This window comes from Archocentrus centrarchus, chromosome 11, assembly GCF_007364275.1.
Source record: "Archocentrus centrarchus isolate MPI-CPG fArcCen1 chromosome 11, fArcCen1, whole genome shotgun sequence".
In the NCBI taxonomy this organism is placed as follows: Eukaryota; Metazoa; Chordata; class Actinopteri; order Cichliformes; family Cichlidae; genus Archocentrus; species Archocentrus centrarchus.
The window spans coordinates 29,183,086-29,206,354 of NC_044356.1; the positions used below are offsets into that span (position 1 = coordinate 29,183,086).

The following is a 23,269-nucleotide window of genomic DNA, read 5'->3' on the forward strand; positions in this document are numbered from 1 at the left end:
TTTTTTGCTTTTCACTTTCACTTTTTCTTCTGGGCACTGAAAGGCATCCATGGTGAATAAGTGGAATCTAAGATAGGACGGTTTTAATTGCCACCTTTGCTGTGTAATTTAGGCTGATGAGGTGGGGGGTACCAACTGAAAAAAGTATAGGAAAGTTTAAAGTGAGACTGCTCTGCACTCTTTGCCGACCAGGAGCTCAAGGTGCACACTTTGATAACAAGAACAGTATTTAAGAGAAGATACATTTTTACTGATAAATGAAGGAGGGCTTCCCACCTGGAGCTACGGTTAATTCTGAAATTAGTTTCAGCATGAACCACTGCACGCTCATGCACACAATCCATTATTAATCAAATAAATAAATATATAGATAAGCTAATAAGTGTGGGACTTCAAATGTGACCTTAAGGAGTAAACATCACAGCATTAAAACAAAAAGAAACAGACCTTGAAATACAGCATTTTTACTGTTTGCTTCTTTATATAAATAAATACATTCATGGTGTATAGTTTCAATGCCAGGCAGTGTGAGATCTTGCTATTAGCCTTCTTTTAGATTCTGCTGGGAACTGTGGTAACCTGTTACTGGAAAACCATTTCTAAATGGACTCAGTCAGTAATGCTGTGGCTGTTCTGGGTGCATCAATGAGCATTAAAACCAACAGAAATGTACACAGTGGTGAGGTAATAGTGTCAGTGTAACTGCTACTCAATCACAGGCTATAAATATACAGTGTATGTCTCAAGCTGTACCAACAACCTGCAAGCTATCGCTGCATGACAACATGGTGTTTGGCCACTTTTTCCCAGCAAAAATTCAATGTTAAAAATGATTATTACTCAGTAATGTTTTTCTCTGTAATTGCAGTTTATGGATTTTGAAGAATGTAAATGTCAGACTTGAGCGTCCCAAAAAGCTGTGATGGTAAAGGTCACCTCAGTGGGCACAATAAATGAAGATCAACACAAATATTTAATGGCTTGGATAGACAAATGAAAACAACTGTAATAATGTCAAAATGAACAATAGTTGCCTTCTTTTAACATTTATTTACAGCAATCATATGTCACACACAATGAGCCTAATCTAAGACACTCAAATACATCCATCATTCAGTGTGGCAGAAGCTGAGGTAAGTCCATACAGCAGGGGAAACTAGTTCAGTGTGCACTGTTGGCTAAACCCAAAGTTTGGCACTGTAATAAAAAAAAAAAAGTGTTGTTTTGCACGTCCTTGTTGAATCTTGCACTACCTTTTTGCGGCTAATCCAGCAGGCAGCTGCTAACAAGCCAGTATATGAGGTGTGAACAAAAAGTGTTTTCAGCCCACAAAAATCAAAAACTAACTTAAATTTAGCTAATTCAAGGTCACCTTCTCTGGCAGTTTCTGGCATGGCTGCTATTTTCAGATCGCTCTGTTCTGTTTACTTACGCCGTGCTCCCTGCGACTTAACAGTGGTCCTCAAACTTCACAAACCAGACAGCAGATGTCAACTCAGGAGTCACACCGACTTCTTTTTAAGGGGCTCATTCCAAAGATTTTGTGATCACAGCATGCAGTCATCCCAGCTATTGGCGTGGCGACAGTTTATGTTGCATGCGGGTAAACAGTCCAGGTGAAGAGAAACAGAAACCACTGGCAGTGGTCGGACAACGATTTAGTCTTTTTTAATCTACCAGTATTTGTTCAAATTGAAGCTGGAATGGAACAGGAAGTGTTGGCCCAAATACCCCCTCGTTGCCCCCTTGGGCTAAATCAGCAGACCATCTTAAGTTCACAAGCACCCAGTTAACAAACCAACTTGATTTATTGCATCCTGGACAATAAGAAAACCTGCTATATTCAAAGGAACACACTTATATACTACACCCTGCCTTACAACTGACTATCAGGTACACTACATGTCTATTACAGAGCAGTCTACAATCTCACAGATCAGGGTTAGATTAATAAGAAGACTTCCTCCACTTTAGGCTCTCTAGCTTTCTTCCTCACTGATCAGCATGGTTAGCATGTGTTGCTGCTGGTTAATAATGTGAATTGGTGTGCTGTTTGAACCAGAAAACATGAACCAATTTATTCTGTCTCGAGCGAGTGCTGATTGCTGTGATTGCACTGAAATGACCTTATTTTGTTGCTGTGAATGTTGGTGAGCTCTGAAGATACGCTCAGAAAGGATGGAGAAACTGATTCTGCCTCACATCACCCGTGCAAAGTCTGTATTCATTCAGCCTTAAGCAGAGACAGTGTGTTAGCTATAAAAATGCAGTAACATTTACCAAAATTATATTTACACATGATTTCTTTATAAGGTTCTTTCAGTCAGACCTATGACCTCGATGACCCTAGGCCCCGGCCTGTAGTGGAGTGTCAAGAGCTCTGATGTGAACACTCGGCAGAGTGAACCAGGCCAAAGGCAGCTCTCGTCCAGCACTGTCATCTTGGAATTTGATATTAAGGTAGAAATCTCCGGTGTAAAGGAAAAGCAGGGCACCTTCACAGACGGTACTTTCTTTGGGTTTAACCTGGTGAATGAAAAGAGACACAGCAGTAGCAACTGTTAGCAGTCACCTCTCAGTGAAAGGTCTACACTGTCAGCCTGTGTGAAGCCAGCAGCAGAAAGCACGGCTCTGACGACAAAGTTACCTTCAGCTGAGAACGATACCCAGAATTAAGCAGTTTTGCACATTCGTGAAAATGATGAATTCATGCATTCTTTCATCTGCTTCTTAAACTGCAAACTCTTTGTTCTGGCACCAGCCAAGTCTTGTTTAACTGCCTGCAGCTTGTTTAACATCAGAAACGAGAAGCTGTTATATACGAATACTGACTTTGGGGATCTTTTTGGAGCCACAAGTCTCTTTAATAGAAATATTTTTACAATCAGAGTTAAAGAACCATGCCATCTCTTTATGAGTTAGGCTCATTTTGATAAGTAGAACTTTTCACAGATTTTCTAGTGTGTTTTTCTCTCCTGCTATATAACCGCTTAATCCCATTTAAAGTAACATACAGAAACTGGGATAGGCAGTATTGTCCACATCTGCCACCCAAAAGAAGCATGTAGCACAGTGTCACCTGTCAGATGTTAGATGGACGCCTTCTTCTTCTTCAGAGTGATACGACTGTTTGATGCAGTTCGGTAAAGGAGAACATTTCTACACAACATTGTTCACATCAAGATCTGTGTGGGTTTTTTTTAAATGAGTAATCTGGTCATAATTTGTGGAAAGAAACATAGTACAAGGTCACTGAGTTACATTAAAATCAAGAGAAGGCAGACACCTCTGTGCAGGTAGCTCCAAATCTGGGCAGGTTCCAACAAAGCAATCTAGATGGCTAGCACTAAAGGCCAGAGGAAGTAATCAAACATCTGATCTCATTGCTAACCCACATCACTCCAAGTCTCAGCTTGCATCTCACAGTCTCACATAGGATCTGCTATTTAAGCTACTTTAATCTCTACAGCTGCTGTGCATCTGCAAGCCAATTTGCAACCCACCTCCACCTCAGCACGCAGCAATGCATATCTTCGCTGTTTGCTGGAAAACAACATGAATACAGTACTCCAGTTTTGACTGACCGTATCAATGTAGAAGGTGTTGGAGCCGATGAAAGTGACGCCGTCCTCCAGATCGTAGTTCTGGACTCCGTTCTGATAGTCCTGATATGGCACCACATTCAGAGCGAGGGGGGCCCACCGAATTCTTGCTCAGATTGGTTAGTTTTACCTCCAGGGTCACAGCATCACCCACTTTACAGTCAGCGATGACGTCGCAGTCACATGGCTTTTTATTCACCAACACATCTTGAGACAAAAAAAAAAAAAGGAAGGAAAGCATCAGTGCTGGGAGGATAAGAGAGGACATTGCTTTTGTCAGTTTGTCCAAAAAAAAAAAAATGGGGAGGATTCTGCAGAATGTGGCAGGCAAGAATAAAAAAAACCATTTCAAATCTAGCATGTAGTCATTGCAGTCACTGTCCCTTTTTCCCACACCCACCCACCCACACCCCACCCTCTCTTGCCACAACCATGAAATAAAAAAAAAAAAAAGTAACACCCCCCCCCAATGAAACAAAACACACACCGAGTGAGTTCAGTTCAGTTCCACTAAAGGGTGGCCCCTATTTGGTTAAGGTGCAAAGGGAGACACAATGATTTGTTTTGAACAATGAGCTCAGTGAACTGAGCGCCTACACGCTCCAGGCGGGCTAAGAAGAAGACCGACTACAAACAAGGGTCCTGAAAAGATCACCTGAGTAATGACTCCTCTGAGACTAACAACGGCACGCACGCACGCACGCACGCACACACAGACACACACACACACACACACACACACACACACACACACACACACACGCGTGCAAGCCAGTTGTCATATACTTTCTAGTGTCACGCCTGCGGCTGTGATAAACACTGAGTCAGAGCTGCTCAGGCTGTGCGAGAGGCAGATGAAAGAGCCGAGCTGAGTTTGGTGCCGATCCGCTGTGTACAGTAAGGGGTGGGGGCGAGTGGGGAAGTATTAAGATAGACAATCCAGCAGGAAGGCGGGGTGCGGGCAGCTGAGGCTGTGCTGTCACAACCAGTGAGAGAGAGAGCCCCGGGGAGGCTGGAGCTACAGGAGGGTGACATTCAGATCCACGTCTGTATTAAAAAACACACTTCACTCAACACAGACTACCACAAGCACACACTGAGGGGATCACAAGAGGTTTTCTTCTTCTTCTTCTTTAATGTCTGTCTAGATTTCACAGGCTGCGAGTTTCTATATCTAAAAAGTAAACGTACAAGTGCCTTAAACCCACATTTTCTTCTAATGGCCAGCAGGGTGCGATGCCTCTGGCTGCAAAAAGAAGTCCTTTTGTAATGAGTGAGAAAACAGCCCTCGTCTTCCTTGGATCTATGAGCTGATTAGACACTTCTCTGTTTCTCATTTAGTTCCAGGCTTCACTAATCATGTCTGGTGACATCTACCTTTGATATTCAAAGACTTTGACATTTGGGCTCAGTATATGTTTGCATGGTTACAAACTGAAGCTTTTGTTTTTGCAGTTTCTCATAATTTAAAATGAATGGGCAGCATATTAAACTTCAGTATGTTTTTCATTGCTGACTTAAATTTTCCATTTTAAGTCAAAAATTTGCCAAATTAAAATAACGTTGGTTGGGATTCTCAATGTTCTCATCATTTTAACCTTTGCAAAAGTCCTGAAGGTGAAGTGAGAAGTTTGAAAATAATGAATAATGCCATCAATTGTTTTCAGTCACTTTTTTGAGGCACTGAGAAAAGCCACTCAATTTTCTCCCCACTAAATTTTGCCTACTTTTATTTTTCAGAATACTGTTGATTTTTTGAGTTCTTACTGGAGTTTGCTTAATGCATTTTCCACACTCTTTTTACTGTATACTCTAAAAAGTAAAACTTGTCGATCAGCTTTTTAGTTTTTGCTGTGGTTCATTCGCATAAATACATTTCTTTAACACAAAATGAGAAAGCACTTATGAAGGAAGAAGCACAGAAAGCACTTGGATACGAGGCTGACAATTGGCCCAGAAGATGCACGATGAAAACAGCACCAATTTTTTTTTTTGTGCCAAGCTTCCTCGGGAAGATCTGGTTTTAGTCTAGGGTTCAAGAGATGTTGTCGACTTCTTTAACACCAGAGAGTCGATCCATTTCTGCTGCAAACCCGGACCACTTTGTGGCTGGTTGTGCAGCTGAACTTCAACTGCATGCACTTAACCTCCATTGCATGTATTTTTACACTAAGATTAATTTGACAGCTACATGTACAAATATTGTTTGCTGCTGTGAGTCAAGTCCATAAACTACTTTGCCTTTTCCAGTACATGAACTCATTTTGCAGGAACCGCAGCTCTGTGATACACTCATCATCTCTATACAGGCCTCGTCCTGCAAATACTTATTGCATTGTGTCAAAACTAAGTTGGTTTAGTCATGTGGACGTGCACATGATCAAGTTTTCCTACACTGTATAGTAGAGATCTAGTTGAATTACCATTTTTCTGCTGTTGTTCAAACACTGTAATCATCTCACACTGCTGTGAAGTGCATATGGAAAATTATGGATTTCTGCTCTTACTGAAAGACCTCTGGTGATGGTGTATTCACACACCCATGCACAGATACACACTAACCCTTTCATAGCCAGTAGTGCTCAGCCTATAGTGACACCTTTGTAAGTAGTTATATTTAGTTTGTTCAAAGTCTTGTTGCTAGGAGATGTGCAAATTATAGGTAGCCTACATTGGCTCTAAAACTGGAAACAAATTCTTTCACATTAAAAAGGGAACAAAAGAGGATGGTTAGTCTGTAATGAGCTGATGAACTCCCACACACACACGCCGCTCTGTCACACACACCCACAGCCTGAACACTTGCTGCAGAGTTTCTCTGCTCTGCCGTCCTCGACTGCATATCAGCGCAATCTTCTGGCTTAGATAACCAACATGTATGCAGAAAAACACAAAGTAGGAAGAAATAGAGGGCCACTGTAGACAGAAAAATTCCACAAGGGTTAAAAAAATACATGCAATTACTTACCATTATATAAAAAGGATTTCATTTAATTTGTAAATTAGCACAAATGAGAAAAGATAGCATTCATTTCATAACCTTCAAAATATAAAAGCCAGCCAAGATGGGAGAGATCAAGGTCTGTGACTGGCTGCGGCTCAATGGGGGATATCTGCAAACGTCTATGAATCCCCCCAGCTTTTGAAAAGCATCTGCTGTGTGCTGCTTCTTGTGCAGAACTGAGAGTAACCATGGTCTGTAGTTTATCTCCAAAGCCTTCTGTTAAGTACTGTGTCAAGGAATGCAGCGTGTCTGAAGGCTGAATAAGTATGGGTTTCATCCCACAGGCTTAGAAGGGGACATATTTAAGGCAGAACAATTCAAGGAAAATATATGAATGAAAACATGATCTAAATTGATTTTCCCCCCCCAATGAAGTCTTTTTGCATCCATGCAGTAATTCAGTTAAAAAAAAGTCAATTCTAAGTAAACTATTTTTGTAAATAGAAAAATTTTGTCATCATTTACTAGTATTTATTATTCCATCCATCCACTTCCGCTTATCCTGTTCAGGGTCGCGGGGGGGGCTGGAGCCTATCCCAGCTGACATAGGACAAGAGACAAGGTACACCCTGTACAGGTTGCCAGCCTGTCGCAGGGCCAACACAGGTCAATTTAGAGTGGCCAATTAACCTAACCCCAATAACTGCACGTCTTTGGACTGTGGGAGGAAACTGGAGTACCCGAAGAAAACCCATGCAGACACGAGGAGAACATGCAAACTCCATACAGAGAGAGAGAGAGGCCCAGGCCAAGGTGGAATCGAACTGTGAGGCAGCAGTCCTAACCACTGCTCCACCGTACCGCCATATATTTATTTGATAAAATTTAACACATTTTAAGAAGAAGTGTAATTAACTGACTTGTATAGCAGGCCTGCTCTGGTTATAATGCTGGTGTAAAATCTAATGCTATGTTTTTAGCTCTGCACTACAGCTGCTTAAGCTAATGATAGTTTGGGGTTAGCCCCAAATCCTGGAGGCCTCATTTCTCATATTTTAAGTAAATATGTAAACTAAAGTAAATGGTATTTGAAAATTTACTGGTTATTATATAGCGCTTTTCTACTCTACATGAGCACTATAAGCACTTTATACAACATGCCTCATTTCACCCATTCATACGAGCACTTTTTTCACACATTGATGAACACATCAGGGAGCAAATTGGGGTTCAGTATCTTGCCCAAGGATCCTCTGGTATGCAGACTGGAACAGCCAGGAATTGAACCACCGATTAGTAGGTGACCTGCTCTAGCTCCTGAGCCACAGCCACCCTCTTTCCACGGGGCTCGTGCTTCTACAGAACCTGCTTTTATTGACTATGAAACTTAAAACAATGTTTGCTGAAAAATAAAAACAACAGTTGAAGACCAAACTATTGCTCAGCTCCCTAAATCCTAGCTGCATGTGTTTCAAAGAAATGTGGCTTGCAGAGGATTTAGCAAAGACATGAAATAAACTCCCTTGTCTGAAGTTTATTTCAGACGAGGCAGGAAGAAGAGGATCGGAGAGCAGAGCAGAAAAGGCAGTGGTAAATGAGCCATACAGCAGTTTGGCTAGTTGGAGGAATTACACAAGCAAAAGAGGCCACAAAACACAGATTAGGCAAAAGTCAGCATGAAGGAGGATTAAATATCCAAATGCTGCTCCAACAAGTGCTGCATGAGCAACAGGTATATCACAGGGTGAGTGTGTGTGAGTACAGGAGTGTGTGTAAGAGCACTGTTTGCTAAGAACTAACTCGGGACTGCACCCAGCTCATTTTTAATGTATTGATCTGTTGGGTTGTGACAGGTTCATTAATAAACTCCAAGGAACGAGAGGAATTGATCTATTTATTCATTTGGTGCCTCTGCTAACTTGGAGCTTGTTACATAATATGTGTAACCGTGTTCACATTTTATGTTAGCGCACACATGCACACACACTTCTGCCCAGATGCTGCTGCTTCTGCTGGAGTTGGCAGAAGTGAAGCGCTGCAGCAGGCGTCGCCACAGCAACCGGGTGTGTGTGTGTGTGTGTGTGTGTGTGTGTGTGTGAGACACTTCCCTCCTGTGTGAGTATGAAAGCCACCCATCAAAACACATCTCAGAGATTAAACAAGCCTCTCCGCCCCTCGCAGTATCTCTGTCACCCTTGAAGTAGGAGCGCAGGTGAAGATAAGGATGACGGCCGACGCCGGGTGACATGCCAGTGTTTACAAGACTATACCATGCGTCACCGCGGGTGTCAATTCAGCTCATTAAGATTCACTCGCAAATATTGTGCAGCAACAGAGGGAAGGGGATGAATTAGAGCCAAACAAATATAGATGTCATGTTTATCGCAGTTCATGTAAAACTGCATTTCTTAAGGAAATGTTCATTAAAAAAAAGGGGAGGTAACTGCAGAAAACTGATTACATCAGCAAAATGTTTTAATTACATGTGTGTGTGTGTGTGTGTGTGTGTGTGTGTGTGTGTGTGTTTATAGTGAAGGAAAAGCAGTGGTATAAAGAGAAGAAGCTAAGTAATGTTAGTAATTATTAAACCTAAATGTATATATGAATAATGAATAGTATAGAACAAATAAATAAAATCAAGAATTGCTTTAAAGTGATTTATTAGACTAAAAGAACTTAAAGTAAAAATACAAGCGAGTAAAAATCCAGTTTAAGCAGAACTCCAGGTGAAGCTTACTACACTGACAGTGATTTATCCTGCAGGATGAACATTAACAAAGAGTTGTGCTCTGGCCCAGATGACCAGGTCAGCAGAGTTTAACAGCTCATCCTGGCCAATGGCTGCTAGCAAGGCAGGGTCATTGATGAATGCTCCAGCGGAGGCAGAGGATGTGCTTTGAAAGGTTGAGGTGTGCTGCAGTAAGTCTAAAAATAACCCACCAGCCTCTGATATTCCCCCAAGCCATCTGCCCCTTTTAGAATTATCCCCATAACAACCACTCCTCCAAAGATTCCACGTGCTCCAATGAAAAGATGATAGGAACGTGTTTGGATGTTGTCCTGCCTACATCAGGTAATGTAAAAAATTTCCACATTAATGAGTGCGGAGCAGGAGGCCAGTACCTCTAGAACGCTGCTGATTCCAGGCTACCCTGTAGCCACATATGCAATCTAATAGGTATTAAGTTGGTGAAAGCAAATTTACTCAACTACAAATTTGCAGATCAAACTCCTCTCATTGCAACATGTTTCTATAAGATCTGAATAATCACTGTCCATCTGTCCCCTCTCCTTAAAATCCAACACTGTATGTAATTATCTAACAGTTAGCAGGAACATATTTAAGAAGCTTCACCCCAAACAAGCAGACTTGCTCAAGTGAGCAGCAGCAGCAGCCGCATGTGGCAGAAAGATGGGGGGGGGTTATGTTGCAGCAACAGTTTATAAGCTTGGTAGAATAATATTGGCTCGTCTCCACTCGGGACACCTTACCGAGAGCTGCTTCCAGCCTGTACACACTCATCGCTGAGCCCTGTGACCACGGGAGCAGCAGCATTACTCATCCAAAACATTTGCTTTAATTCCTGATTGGTGGCTACGTGACTTATGTTTACTAAAACAATACTTCTCTCCCTTTTCACCTTTGATTCAATCTCTGCGTTTTCCTCTTCAACAATATTACTGCACTCCGGTGGCTCACTGTTTGCGTAGCAGCACCCAAGGTTAACACTGTTTAGCATTCTTATTCTTCACTTTGAGCTGCACTCAAAAGGAGAATGCACAGGTTAAGATACTCACTCAAACTTATTGAGACATTTAACAATACAACTTATTGCTATAAGTCAGAATACGAGCGGGAATAACAGCGGGCTCTTTAGTGCTTCAAAAAAGTATCACATTCGATTTGAAGAGACTCTTGTATGAGAGATGCTGTGAATGAATACAAAAACAAAAAAACTAGGCCAACACTATGACTAGATCATATTCATAGAAGACTGGCTATTAGCTCTTGAATTGTTTCATTTCAACTAAAGGTGTCAAATTTGTACAAGCCTGCAGTGCTGACACAAGGCCTCACAATGTAAAGGCCAAACGCAACCATCCATTCCTCACCGATACTGTTCTAACATGAACATCCTAACATGCTCCCACTGACACAGCTAAGTACCAGTGATCATAACTTGTTAAGCAATATTTGGCGCATACACATTGTACATTCTAATACTGTGCATACAGTACCTCAGTGTATCATTCTGTTTACCAATATAAATAAAGTCATGAACTACAATCCATTGCTTTCTATTTTCATTTGACTTCCTGCCTGTATTAGAATAAATAATGCATGATATAATGTAGCATCGTTTAGGCGCACAGTTCACACTTTACCAGATACCGGGATCAACAATTTAGTTTCCACTAAACTGTGAGTGCGATGGGAAATAAAACCAACAATTTAGCTCTACTATCTCTGCTATACAATGTCCCAAAATAAAACAGATCAATATTGTGGGAGAGGAATAGTGAGATGGCTGTGTGCCATTACACTTTAGTGGTTGTTTTGGCTTAAGCTTTTTGTAAAAAGCTCTTGGCTTCCTGCCAGATCTAACTGTGGCTAAAGCAGAATGATGAAACGACCCACAACCCCGTTTTGTGCCCTCCACAGCACATCCAGACACTAAGGAAAAAGTGAAATTAGAACTGGACAGCTGTGGGGTTCCTCAGAGGATTCTCTAGCAGTTTAGCTAAACACTATTCGGAACAAGGCTCAGGCTTTATGCAAGTGCTCAGTACAATTTCTATATGTGTATGCATGTTCCTGTGTTCTTTTTGAGGCGAATGTCATCATCTAACAGGCTGACAGCCAAGCATCCACTAACAGGGTCAGAAAGGGTGAAAGAATATAAATAAGTACTTATTTTCCCCCCAAAACGTGAATAAAAATGTGATGTGATCATTTTATCCTTTAAAAGACCAGCTGATTTACACATGAACATCTACAATATTGTCAGACCCATGATTTATAGTTGGTACAATTTCCTCAACCGTACAGATTCACGTGTTATCCAAATACTTTCTAATGTAGGTTAGAGCGCCTAGCCTCAGGAAGAGATAAAGAGAAGTTTGGTAAGCTTACATTTTTCTAACTTCACACACACAGACTTTAATTTTCATACTTCAGTTCCAGCCAATGCTGTGTCAAGTCACATCATAAATCATACAATTCCCTCTGGGGCCACAAAAGTCTTTATACAAGTTCTATACATGCTATAGTACCCTGCAGGGCCTCACGCAGCATTTGATGAGTTAAATATGTTGCATTATATTAAGAATGATGTGTGCTTACCTTGTAATTTGAACAAAAATTACAATTGATTTGTGAGGGTCCAAATTCAGCTTTTACCTTTATGCCGTCCGCTTGTTTGACTGAGGAAAAGATTTTTAAATGTGCAGGTTTCATATCAATTTTTGTACTCATGTAGCAGCATTTAGGTGGAAACTCACCAACCGAGCAACTTATAATTCTCTGAAATGCCTGGTTGAATTGATGCAGCCCATTAGCTCTGCAGGGGTGGATTTGTTTTTAACTGCCGTTTTGTTTTTGTTTTAGTGCCGTTACCTGTATAATTTTTCCACTTGCGGTTAAACCAGATCTCATCAGCACAATATGCAGCACCACACATTATAGTTAATTCACAGTTCATATTTATATTAGGCATACCAAGTTGGGGGCAGATATTAGCTACTCCAAAGGAAACCATAGTCCTGCTGTAACGCCATCTTTTCAGAACCCAAAAGATAAAATCTAAAATCATGAAGAAGCCAAAAGCTAAATATAGGTTGGAATTATTGCTCAAGAACATAAGATTTTATGATCAAATAGGAAAATGGAAATAAATGCTTCCTGGGCTTTTGGAGTAACTAAAAGATATGTAGTGGGCTACAAGAGAAAAGCATCATGAAATTAAAATAATTTGTTCTTAAATTGGGGGGAAACAGAAGTCACTGATTTTTGTAAATGTGTAGTTAAAATGTAGATATGACAAAATCCACTTAGGCATGGAAAATCAGTTAAAATTGCTATTCTTGTCCCATTAAATCTGTTTTCACTGCAGGCTTAGCTGTTACTACTGAACTGTGCTTTTCTCGGTTCTTCGCTTCAGTGTTGTTCAAAATATCTCCCTCTAGCATACTGATGCGTCACTTCTTGTGAAAGCATCCATACCCAGCTCCCTAAAATGTCACGCAGGACTGAAAAAGTTTGAGGTATTTTAGATATTTAGGAGCTCTTGGATACTTCATGCAGTATGACCACAGAAGTGTCAGACTGACCCAAATTAAATTGGCTGAATGACAGTGAGCCCAAACATACAGCTGGAGTTGTAAAGAATAATCTACAGACGCAGAAGCAACACTGAGTTTAACAGCAGATGGACTGCTTCCCACATGTCACAAAGTCAGACTTGGATACACAAAAAATAACTAAATGCTCAACATCATTGTGACACGAGAATAAGTTTCAGGAAGCACTGAAGTCATTACACTTCATCCTCTCAGGACTATAAATGTCTAAATTTAACAGTAATCTATTAAGCAGTTGTAACAACATTTGAGTGCGTACCAAAGTTACTGATAAACACTGGCATCCTCTGGGAAAGCCACTGAACCTCATCCAGCAGGAAAGGAATGCCTTCCTCTAGCCCTACACAGAGTTTTTTGCTGTCTATATTTTTTTATCTGTCCTTCTGCAGCATTAAGTTTGAGGATTTATTGTACTATGGAGAACTACTACTTTTTGAACTCTTATTCCTCCACTCTGCATATCTTCCCAGGAAACATCAGTACACACTAGCAGGATATGAGCTTTGGGCTTTCTTTCCTATCTGCCTTCCCTCCCACATACGTACCTGTAACCAAACAGCAATAAAACTGTCAGGATCCAATTTTTAAATTTTCCAAAAGTAATTTAGTGGCAATTGGCCTCAATTAGGCAAAAAACACTTGATTGCAGACTACATTTGGGACTGATATCAGAAAACTCTGAATTAATTAAGGCCAATCAAGTACACGGCTCAGAGATGCACTCGCCTGATTGAGATATAACACTTCCATGATTGCAGCACATATAAGGCGACACTGGCCACAACAATCTGTACATTTTAAATTAACTCTAGATGCCTTTAACCTACTCTGCATTACTCAAGAAGCACAATAGAAGAAATGGAAAATTGTGGAGGAAAAGTGAGACTTTATGTAATTTCATACTCTCATATGTCCACTGAGGCTTGGAGCACGATCAGGGATGAGCTCACAGGGTATGTCTGAAGCTACCGGTCCATGTCTGAGGCAAGCTGGATGGGAGATAAGTGTTGAACAGGCCTGCGTACTTAAAGTTTAAAGGCAAATCTCTGTTAATCACATATGGACAAGAAATAATTGGGGCTATCTTCCACCAGCAGGCATCGATGGCTTGAGTGTGAAAAAGGAAAAAGCAGCTGCTGCAATAAATCTGATAATCCAGAGCCCTGATTTTAACACAACCAGAATGACTTTTCTCACCGTCGGTGCCCATATAGCAGGATAATTACAAATTTACCAGATGATTTTCACTCATGAATTATTATTTTAAAGAAAGTAAAAAGTTCTGATGTTTCCTGTACTCAAATTACCTTATTCGATGATTCTAGAAATCTATAAGTACAAAAAAAAAAAACAAAAAAAAAAACAAATATATATATATATATATATATATATATATATATATATATATATATATATATATATATATATATATCAAGGTGATTTCCAAACACAAAGGGCCTCATTATCTGCTTTAAACCAAATTACTCTGACATCTGTAAGATCCAACAGCTTAGCTGCACAGAAACAAACAAAAATTCAATTACAAAGTTCTGCTCTTATTCATTCTGGCCACTGTTACGATCTATAAAGTCTCTCATCTGTGTACTGTCAATAAAGTGACTTCAGAGAGTGTTTGCCGATTTTCTGACTTACATGATTGATTTGTTGTTTTGGGGTTTGGGGAGATGGCCATCCCTGTACATTATAAACAAAACATCCACTTTCTCATTCTTTTACAGAGCAGTTTTACAGTGTGGGTGGGAGAGTTACATGAGTGTTAAAGCAGAGGCTAGAATTAGCAGCTGGTTAGGTTTGCATAAACACTTGTAACAGCAGGAAATAGCTATCTTGGTACCGACCTTTATTTCGAATCTCACTTAACAAGACATATAGGGCCCGATTTACTCAACAAAATCCCCAAATAATGCTAGGTGTGGTCAGTTTTGCGGGTGATTTAGAAAAGTTGCGCAGTTTTCTAAACACAGGCGTAATATTACAATCCAACAAGAGCCGCACAATTTAGCACAAGGTCGCAAACAAAGAGATGTTATTCAGCTGCGGGAAATTTCCCAACAGGACAGGCGCAGTTTGTTAATTGTAATCAGAAAAAGTCATACACGTGTACATTAAATGTAGGCCTGTGGTGGCAGTCTAGCAGACAGTCATTATAATGGAAACAGGTATCAGTAATTAACAGGCTCCAATGTAGGACGGTAAACTGTGCAACAATATTTTGACATTACATTCTGCAGCACTCTGATATTAAGAAAACTTACGTCACTTAAAGGGATTAAAAACAAACCGGAAATGCCTGATTGATAAAATTTTATTTCTATACTCTGCAACAGAACCACCACAGTTTTTCTGTGCTGGATCAGCTTAGTTAAAAAAAATGGATTTGCAGATTTCATGGGGGAGTTTTGTGTGTGTGTGTGTGTGTGTGTGTGTGTGTGTGTGTGTGTGTGTGTGTGTGTGTGTGTGTGTGTGTGTGTGTGTGTGTGTGTGTGTGTGTGTGTATGTGTGTGTGATCTCACTTATCAAAGGGCATGGGAGCTGAGTTTGTGTAGGTCCACCACTAAAAACAGTGATGTGTTATAGCACAGCTCACGAGATCACTGTGAAAACCTTGTGCGCTGTCTATGGTCCTGAAATTACAACAGTTTGAGTGTAATAAAACTTTATTAGGGAAAAAATGTGTTTTTAAAGTTTATTAACTTAAATGCATTGATCAGACTGACATCCATCCAAAGCCTGATTATCATAGTAATCCCTTCGTTCTCATTTCACTTCGAGCCCCAGTGCGCAGGCTGTGAAATTCCTGCCTCAGAAGTCACAGTACGTTGAAAAGAATCCAATGCCAAAAACTGAAGAGTTGGAGGATTTGTTGCTGCTGGTATTGCGTGACTCCTTTAGGCTTGAGGTTCCAGGTCAACTCTGAATTCATTGAGCAAATTTAGAATTAGGTGGCTTGGTAATCTACACGTTTTTAATCACGTCTTCTTTTGGCATTCCAAATAAATTAACATGAGTGGAGAAATGTCTCACTCTTCATGCAGCAAAAACTGCCAACATATCAAGTGCAAGAAATAAGGCATGCTTTTTTTTGGCTTCAAATACTGGCGCAATTAGATGCAAATATTAGTAAATCAGTTTGAGCACTTGATTTAATTATTCTCCTCCCTATATTCTGTGCCTTGAAAAAGGAATTCCCAGAAATGCATATGCAAGAGGGTCAGTAGCAAAAATCTCTGAGTTCCAGCCTCTTTTAAACTGCAATTTAAACACTGCTTCATGTGTAATGAACATTTAAATCTGCAATGTATGTCTGGCAGATGAAGTTCAAGACTCAGCAGCACAGGTGAGAAAGTAGAGGTCCTGATGTTCTGTGCTGCCACTCACTGTCTACTAGTTGTTCAATGTTGCTGTGTCCTTGTTATGTGTTTCCCCTTACCTTAACCTGAACTTAATATGTTTCTCCTGAGATGCTTGAGCTGAGGTGGTTGTGGCTCAGAACGTAGAGCAAGTCATCTACTTATCCAATGAGTTCACTGAAATATTATTGTGTGTGAATATTAGATAGAAAGCACTTAGATGTAGAAAGTGCTTGTATGAATGTGTGCATGAGGCATGCTGTACAAAGCCCTCCGAGTGCTCATGTAGAGCAGAAAAGTGCTATGAAAACCAGGCCATTTACTCCAAACTTACCGTGTTGTGTCTGCCACACATAACTGTAGCCTGAACTGCACTCCTCAACATCAAAGGGGGTGCTCCAGGAAACTTTTGCGATGGGCACGACTCAATGGAGAAACAAACCTCTGTTTCTGACTGCATTAATATGAATAGGCATCATGTTAGCTAGCAAGAAGTGGCTAGTTTTAATTGACAGTGCTACATGTGGTACAAATAATGTTTAAAAAATATGAATGGGTTTCCTAAACTGTCAAACTGCTTTTATAAAAGACATATATTCAACTAAGCCAGATAAGGCAAATGAAAACCCCTACCTGGAGTAACCCCCCCTTCATTATGTTAATCTGGTATCATCTATAACTCTACTGGGAGAGAGAGCCCTTTGCTTCAAGGACTTCGATTCATTTCTTTGCTCTCATTTTGTGTAGTACTTCAGATCATCATACTCTGTGACATACGGCAACATGGTCTTTAGTCCTATCTGTTGTCACAACTCTGTGAACATAATGTCAGATTAAATTTGGATTGCTTTCTTTGTGAATGTATAATTATATCTGGATGCTATCTTGCTCACTGTCGTAAGAACGGACTGATATTCCTGGGGTGCGTGGAAGCTCATTTGGTTTGATAAATATTACAAATGGCCCGATAAAAACTTTTCAGGGAGCTCTACAACACATTAAAAACAATAAAGTGAAGCTGATTAAAGGAAAAGAATATTTACTAATATAAACAAATGATCTGATAATTTGATAACCACAATTTTTCATACCACAATATGGAAACCAGTGCAGTGCCATCATAGATTATAAAGGTAGACTGAGTGTCACATATGAACAATACGGTGATGTCTGCAAACAAAGACAAGCACAACAGCAAACTAAAACACTGTAAATGTGATAACTGTATTGCCTGACAATAAGGTTCATAGTCTGTCACTATCAAATATTTGCTAACTGGGATGGAACAGCACATGTAATTGCAGGGGATGTGCAGCATTGTAAAGTATCCGCCTACTCTTCCACCAGCATAATCTCCAAGACTGGAAAACCAAACAAGGGCACTGTACAATTGCCTGCTGTGCCAATTCCACACTCAGCACTGGAGCAACAACATCAGCAGGCGGTTGAGGTGTTTGTTTGAGGAGGACAGATTGAGAGTTGGGGAGTGGGAGAAGGCGGAGGCAACAACTGTTTTGACTCATCTCCAGACAAATCAAAGTCATTAGTAAGCCTCCCCTTAGAGATTCACTGCGTTCAGATCTAAACATGGCTGGTGTCATATGCCGCACTGCACTCTTACTCCCATTTTCTTGGCTCATTACTCTACTGTGTCTCTCCTCTTAATATGTTCCAGCAATAATTATGCAAATGAATCCACTTTTTCTTCTTGGAAATACCTTCAGGCATGGTGGCGGAATTCCTGTCTGAGTCCTAACCTTACAGCCAATTAAAACCAATTCACACACGATACCAGTGCAGTTGTTTGGCTGACATCCACATTGATCTTTGTTTAATAAGGTGACCCTCCCCCCACTGACATGAGAATGATCCTGGAAATCAGGATATCCCTTTAAACCATCTAAGATTCTAATTCCACAGACTTGTACTGTAAAATGTATTATGATGGACAGGGAATGAAAAGAAGGGAACATCCCATCTTAGGTAAAAACTACAATTCTTCACCAAGTCTCTGGACGTGTGATAAAGATTACACTTGAAAGACACGTTTAAAACAAAAAATCCTTCAAGCTGCTAAAGATGACAGATAAGGCTTTAAAGGAAGGCAGGGGAAGCACCTCTGTTTTCCAGAGCGCCTCGCTTTGTTTTTCAAGCTTGCCATCATGTGGGAGGTTGAAAGTGGTAAAAATTGCTCCTGATGACGCAGATACAGCAGTGACTGAAGAGGATTTCCCAGGCAAGAACCAAAGGGATGACAGTAAAGGGAATGCTGTTTTCTTATGTATTTAAAACAAAAAAGAAAAAAAAAAAAAGGGGGGGGGGGGGGGGGCAACCAAATCCATGCCATCACCCACACACAATCTGCTGCTGCATGATGTCCCTCTTGCTGCTTTTTTGTTTCTTGAGCAGATAAGACTCCAAACAGAAACACTGTGGGGTACACTACTTTCATGTAGCAATTTTGTCATGGACAAATTAAACCCTAGGGTACACGCACTATATTTAGGCTCTAAGAAATTTTCTAAGCAGGAAAACGTGAGGTGGAGTACAGAAACATATATATATATATATATATATATATATATAAGTTTACTGTACATTATAATCCATCATATACTTCCATCCATTCTCTTCCGCTTATCCTGTTCAGGGTCGCGGGGGGGCTGGAGCCTATCCCAGCTGACATAGGGAGAGAGGCGGGGTACACCCTGAACAGGTCGCCAGCCTGACGCAGGGCTAACACTGAGAGAAAAACCTTTCACACGCACACCTATAGGCAATTTAGCCACTTAACCTAACCCCAGTAAGTGCATGTCTTTGGACTGTGGGAGAAAACCGGAGTACCCGGAGGAAACCCACACACGCACAGGGAGAACATAAAAATTCCACACTGAGAGAGAGGCCTGGGCCACGGTGGAATCGAACCCAGACCATCCATCCATCCATTCGCTTCCGCACATCCTGTTAAGGGTCGCGGGGGGGCTGGAGCCTATCCCAGCTGTCATAGGGCGAGAGGCAGGGTCCAGACCTTCTAGATGTTATTCTAACTGTGAGGCAGCAGTGCTAACACCAAACACAAATTAATTTTAACAGTAATAAAAATTTAAGGGACTAACCAGTACTATGCTCTCACAACCAACGGTTCTCTTTGTAACTCCATTAAACCAGTGATATTAATCACACCTCTATGCAAGTATTGAAACAATGATCAGACATACAAAAAAGTGTCAAGCATTGATATTTTGCAATATTGTATGTAATGCATGTCAAGTATTTTATTTGTATAGCAACTGACAGACATTGACCCGAAACTCTTCTGAGATGCTTAACCTGACCCAACCTGACCCTGTGATCTCTGCCAAACACCATCCGCTATGACATGAAGGGTTCTTCAACAAACTGTTAAAGCTTACAAATACTGCATCATTGCTCTATTTTGGACTCTTCAGTCCTCCACTAGTCTTCAGTCTCCTAACCCTGTCAAGCCTGAACCAGGAAATAATCGCCAGAAAATTCAAATTTTTTGAAACTGGAGTGATTATTGAACCTTCTGACACCTTAAAAAAAAAATTAATGTCAATTTGCATATCAGTTTTAATTTGTATCATATGGACAAAGTAGAACTCTACATGAATGCATAATCAGGTTAACTTCATCTCAGCAAGACGATCTGCAGACTCTGGCATTTCCTGTGGAATGGCTGCTGTTAAAAATGCTGGTATGACCTGGCTTTCAGCTGTCTCTTCACTGAAAATAGCAGAAAAGGCAAAATTAAGCCTTCATTAGAAATCAAAATCATCTACATAAATGAAGCACACTTTTCAAAGGGAAAAAACCAAGGGGTGACATGCAAGGCTTTCTGGGTGAATTATCAGTGTGAAGCAGGAATTCTAAGGTAATGAGCTGTCAGTACCTCACTGGGGGGCAAATCACTATAGACAGCAGAGCTACCTGCAAGGTTATTATTTCCTCCACAGAATGCGTGGCAATCAATGTCTTAGAAAAGTTAGTTCAGTCACCTGCAGAGAGTAAATGCAATTGCGAATCTCACTCAAAACTTGCTCTACCATCCACCTTATAAACATAAACTCAAAGGTACAGAAATTCTTAAATTTTTATTTTCTTCAACATGATAAATACTGTTCATTATTCAAGTTTAAAATTTGGCCAAAGCACTTGTCTCTGTTGAGATCTGTTAAGCGTCAGTGCAAGTCTTGTAATGACTGCACTATATTCCAACACATTTTAATTACCACCCTTCTCACCACATTGGCGATGAATGCACTTAATTTCAGATGTGAGACTGTGAGCCAGCATGCAAACAATGCTTATCAGCATCATGTGTGACTAAAGCTGAAGAGAATGTAGATCTTATAATTAAGTAACAGAAACTGTTACTTTTATCATTAGACTTCACATTATGAATGTGCACAATAAATTGTGAGGATTTTGAAAATGGCCATGTGTACTTTTCTAAGAGGTTATTGCCCAGATGCACCCAAAGTGCGATGTGATTCAAACTATTAGGCATACTGTATCACTCATTTGGTTTCCATTCTTTTGAAGGAAGAAATTATAAAATCACAATCCTGGAATATTAGGACTAGAAAGTAGTCCCCTTCCATCACTGGTAAAGTCCCATTCATAAAAGCCTAGAGTCTGAAACTTTCTAAAATATTAAATTGAACTCTAAAAAACTGTTATAAACCAAAACATTCTTATGGGAAAAAATGACCAGCTGACTCCTCAGGCTCCCACCTGTTATTCAGTGCAAAGCAGCCATGCCTAGCCTCTAAATTAAATCTCAGTGGACAACATTACATCACTAAACCATCCACCATCAATCAACTTCCTAAAGCAGGTACCCAAACGGATTTGCTCCATCAGTCTAAGCTACCCTTCTTCTCCCAGATCACTGTCAGCCTGTGAAACTCTACGCATCCTCCCAACTCTTCCACTGACTGCACTCCATCTCCATCTCCCCCTCTGTCACTTCTCAACTCCATCATTCCCCCTCATTAAGTGACGTGAGCTGTGCTTGCCATATCCATCTCCACAAGTCCAAGTTGATTCCTTCTTCCCACTCTTTCACATTCATTTGTATCCCCCGCCTTGCAGCCCTTTCTCCCTCCATCCTCTATCTCAGCATTTCCCATCAGTCTTCCTTCATTAGCACTGCTGAATTAGTCACCGTGATCATTCATTTTACTTTCCATTAGTCGTATCTTCTCCTCTAAATATGACCCCACACTTTTTGAGTAGTTATACCAAATCTGAGTATGTATGCATTACCAAAAAAAGGAGGCAAAGATTTGAGGAACAGAACAGTAGCTTGTGGTGACCACTAGACTGAGCAAATCTGATCTGATCTGTGAGGCGCAGTGAGCTGCGAAATGTATTCTCAAACAGCTCTGGTGCAAAGTGCTCACTGCGGTAAAATGTTTATACTGCACACCCCCAACAATGCACTGTGGCTGCTGAAAAATTAAAACACATTACTTCCCCAACACTTCATTTTGCCAAGGTGCAAAAAATAAATAAATAAAGAGGTTAAATTATTATTGTTTTATGTTTAATGCAACTATAAAGTAATAAAGCAGTCAATTCCAAAGCATTAAGGTGGGTTATTTACATTGACAAAACTTGTGCATTTAATCAGATTTGAATATAGAAAAAAAATTAATGAGTACTGGGGGCTATCAATTATCTCTATAGTAGATAAGTGAAGTAAACTAGCTTCACAGTCCATCAAGAAGGCCATCGAGAGGGAGCCAGGGGTGTATTAGACAGCTTTCGATGAAAAAGCTTCAGACTAAGACATACAGCGTTGTTACCTCATGCATGATTAGATACTTGCAGATCACAGATAAAAGAGATTTCTGTAATCTGAAGGCAGTTTATGTAAAACAAAACAGGCCATTCAAACATGAGCTGGAAATAAAACCGGGACTTGTAAAATCTTGCCGCACCATGAATGGACCCCCGCAGGCATCATAATGATAAGTAGTGAGCCTTTCAGCTTTCAGTAATTAGTCATGAAAGGCTTTCAAATTTTAGCTGTGAAAATAAAGACTTTCAAGAAATAAACCGTGATTTTGATTCAAATATTGCTCTGCATTATTTCAGCAATAACCTCTTTATGTACTTACATTTCTGTTAATACTTATTTTCATTGGTGAGGTCTGCTAGGACAGAAAGAGGTGACCAAAACTAATTAAAGCAAATAATGCCACATTAAACTCAGCAATATTGGTTTAATTTTAACTTAGTGACAGCATCCACATTGTTCACTCATTGTTCAGTGTATATAAAAGATGGACTGTGACATCAGGACTTGCTTTCTTGTCTTTGAATCCAAATCCTGAACTTTAGTGTTTTGGTTGCCACCATATCGTTTTTTTTCGTTCATAAACATTCATAAACTGTAGGGGTGTCACACACACATACACACTAATTAGTGCTAAGTAACCGGCTAATTGGACAGCCTGCACCACACAACCGCCAACCATATCATTTGTCAGATAACTAAAAATGCAAAAGGAACCAACAGCAGCAACATGGTCAGGCAGATAGCAGACAGCTGCTTGTGTTGGCACAGCTGTCTATCAAAGTGCAACATAGTCCTATTGCCACTGAATCTGGTCAAAATTCCATGTGCTGCTCTTGGCTGGATGATAAATGAAAAAAACAAACCCAAGATTAATACAAACATGCATTATACATTAGTGCAGCCTACCCCCGTGCCCTTGATTTTAACACTTCAGCATGCCCCTTTGTAGATTGTTGGCTTGGATAAATGCAAAATTGCACTCCTACAAGGTCTCAGAGCCCACAAAACAGAAGCTACATAAATCTCCTTCCACTGTCAAGTACCACTCAACATCTGGCTATTTATTTGCCATCTGTTCATGGACCAAATGGCTGTTGCAGCAAATGGGAGCTTGTTATGGCTATTGCTGAACACCTGTACAATTGAATGCAATCCAATCCAA

The 23,269-nt window shown here is 40.4% G+C and overlaps 1 protein-coding gene across 1 annotated transcript in view; it reads right to left on the minus strand.

Moving 5' to 3' along the window:
- Nucleotides 1-1,015: 1,015 nt before the first annotated feature.
- trappc9 (trafficking protein particle complex subunit 9) overlaps nucleotides 1,016-23,269 on the minus strand; it is a 244,221-nt gene continuing 221,967 nt past the window's right edge. The window contains 3 exon segments of the mRNA XM_030741516.1: nucleotides 1,016-2,526; nucleotides 3,585-3,695; nucleotides 3,697-3,809. Coding sequence (XP_030597376.1) covers nucleotides 2,347-2,526; nucleotides 3,585-3,695; nucleotides 3,697-3,809 — 404 coding nt within the window. The 3' untranslated portion in view covers nucleotides 1,016-2,346.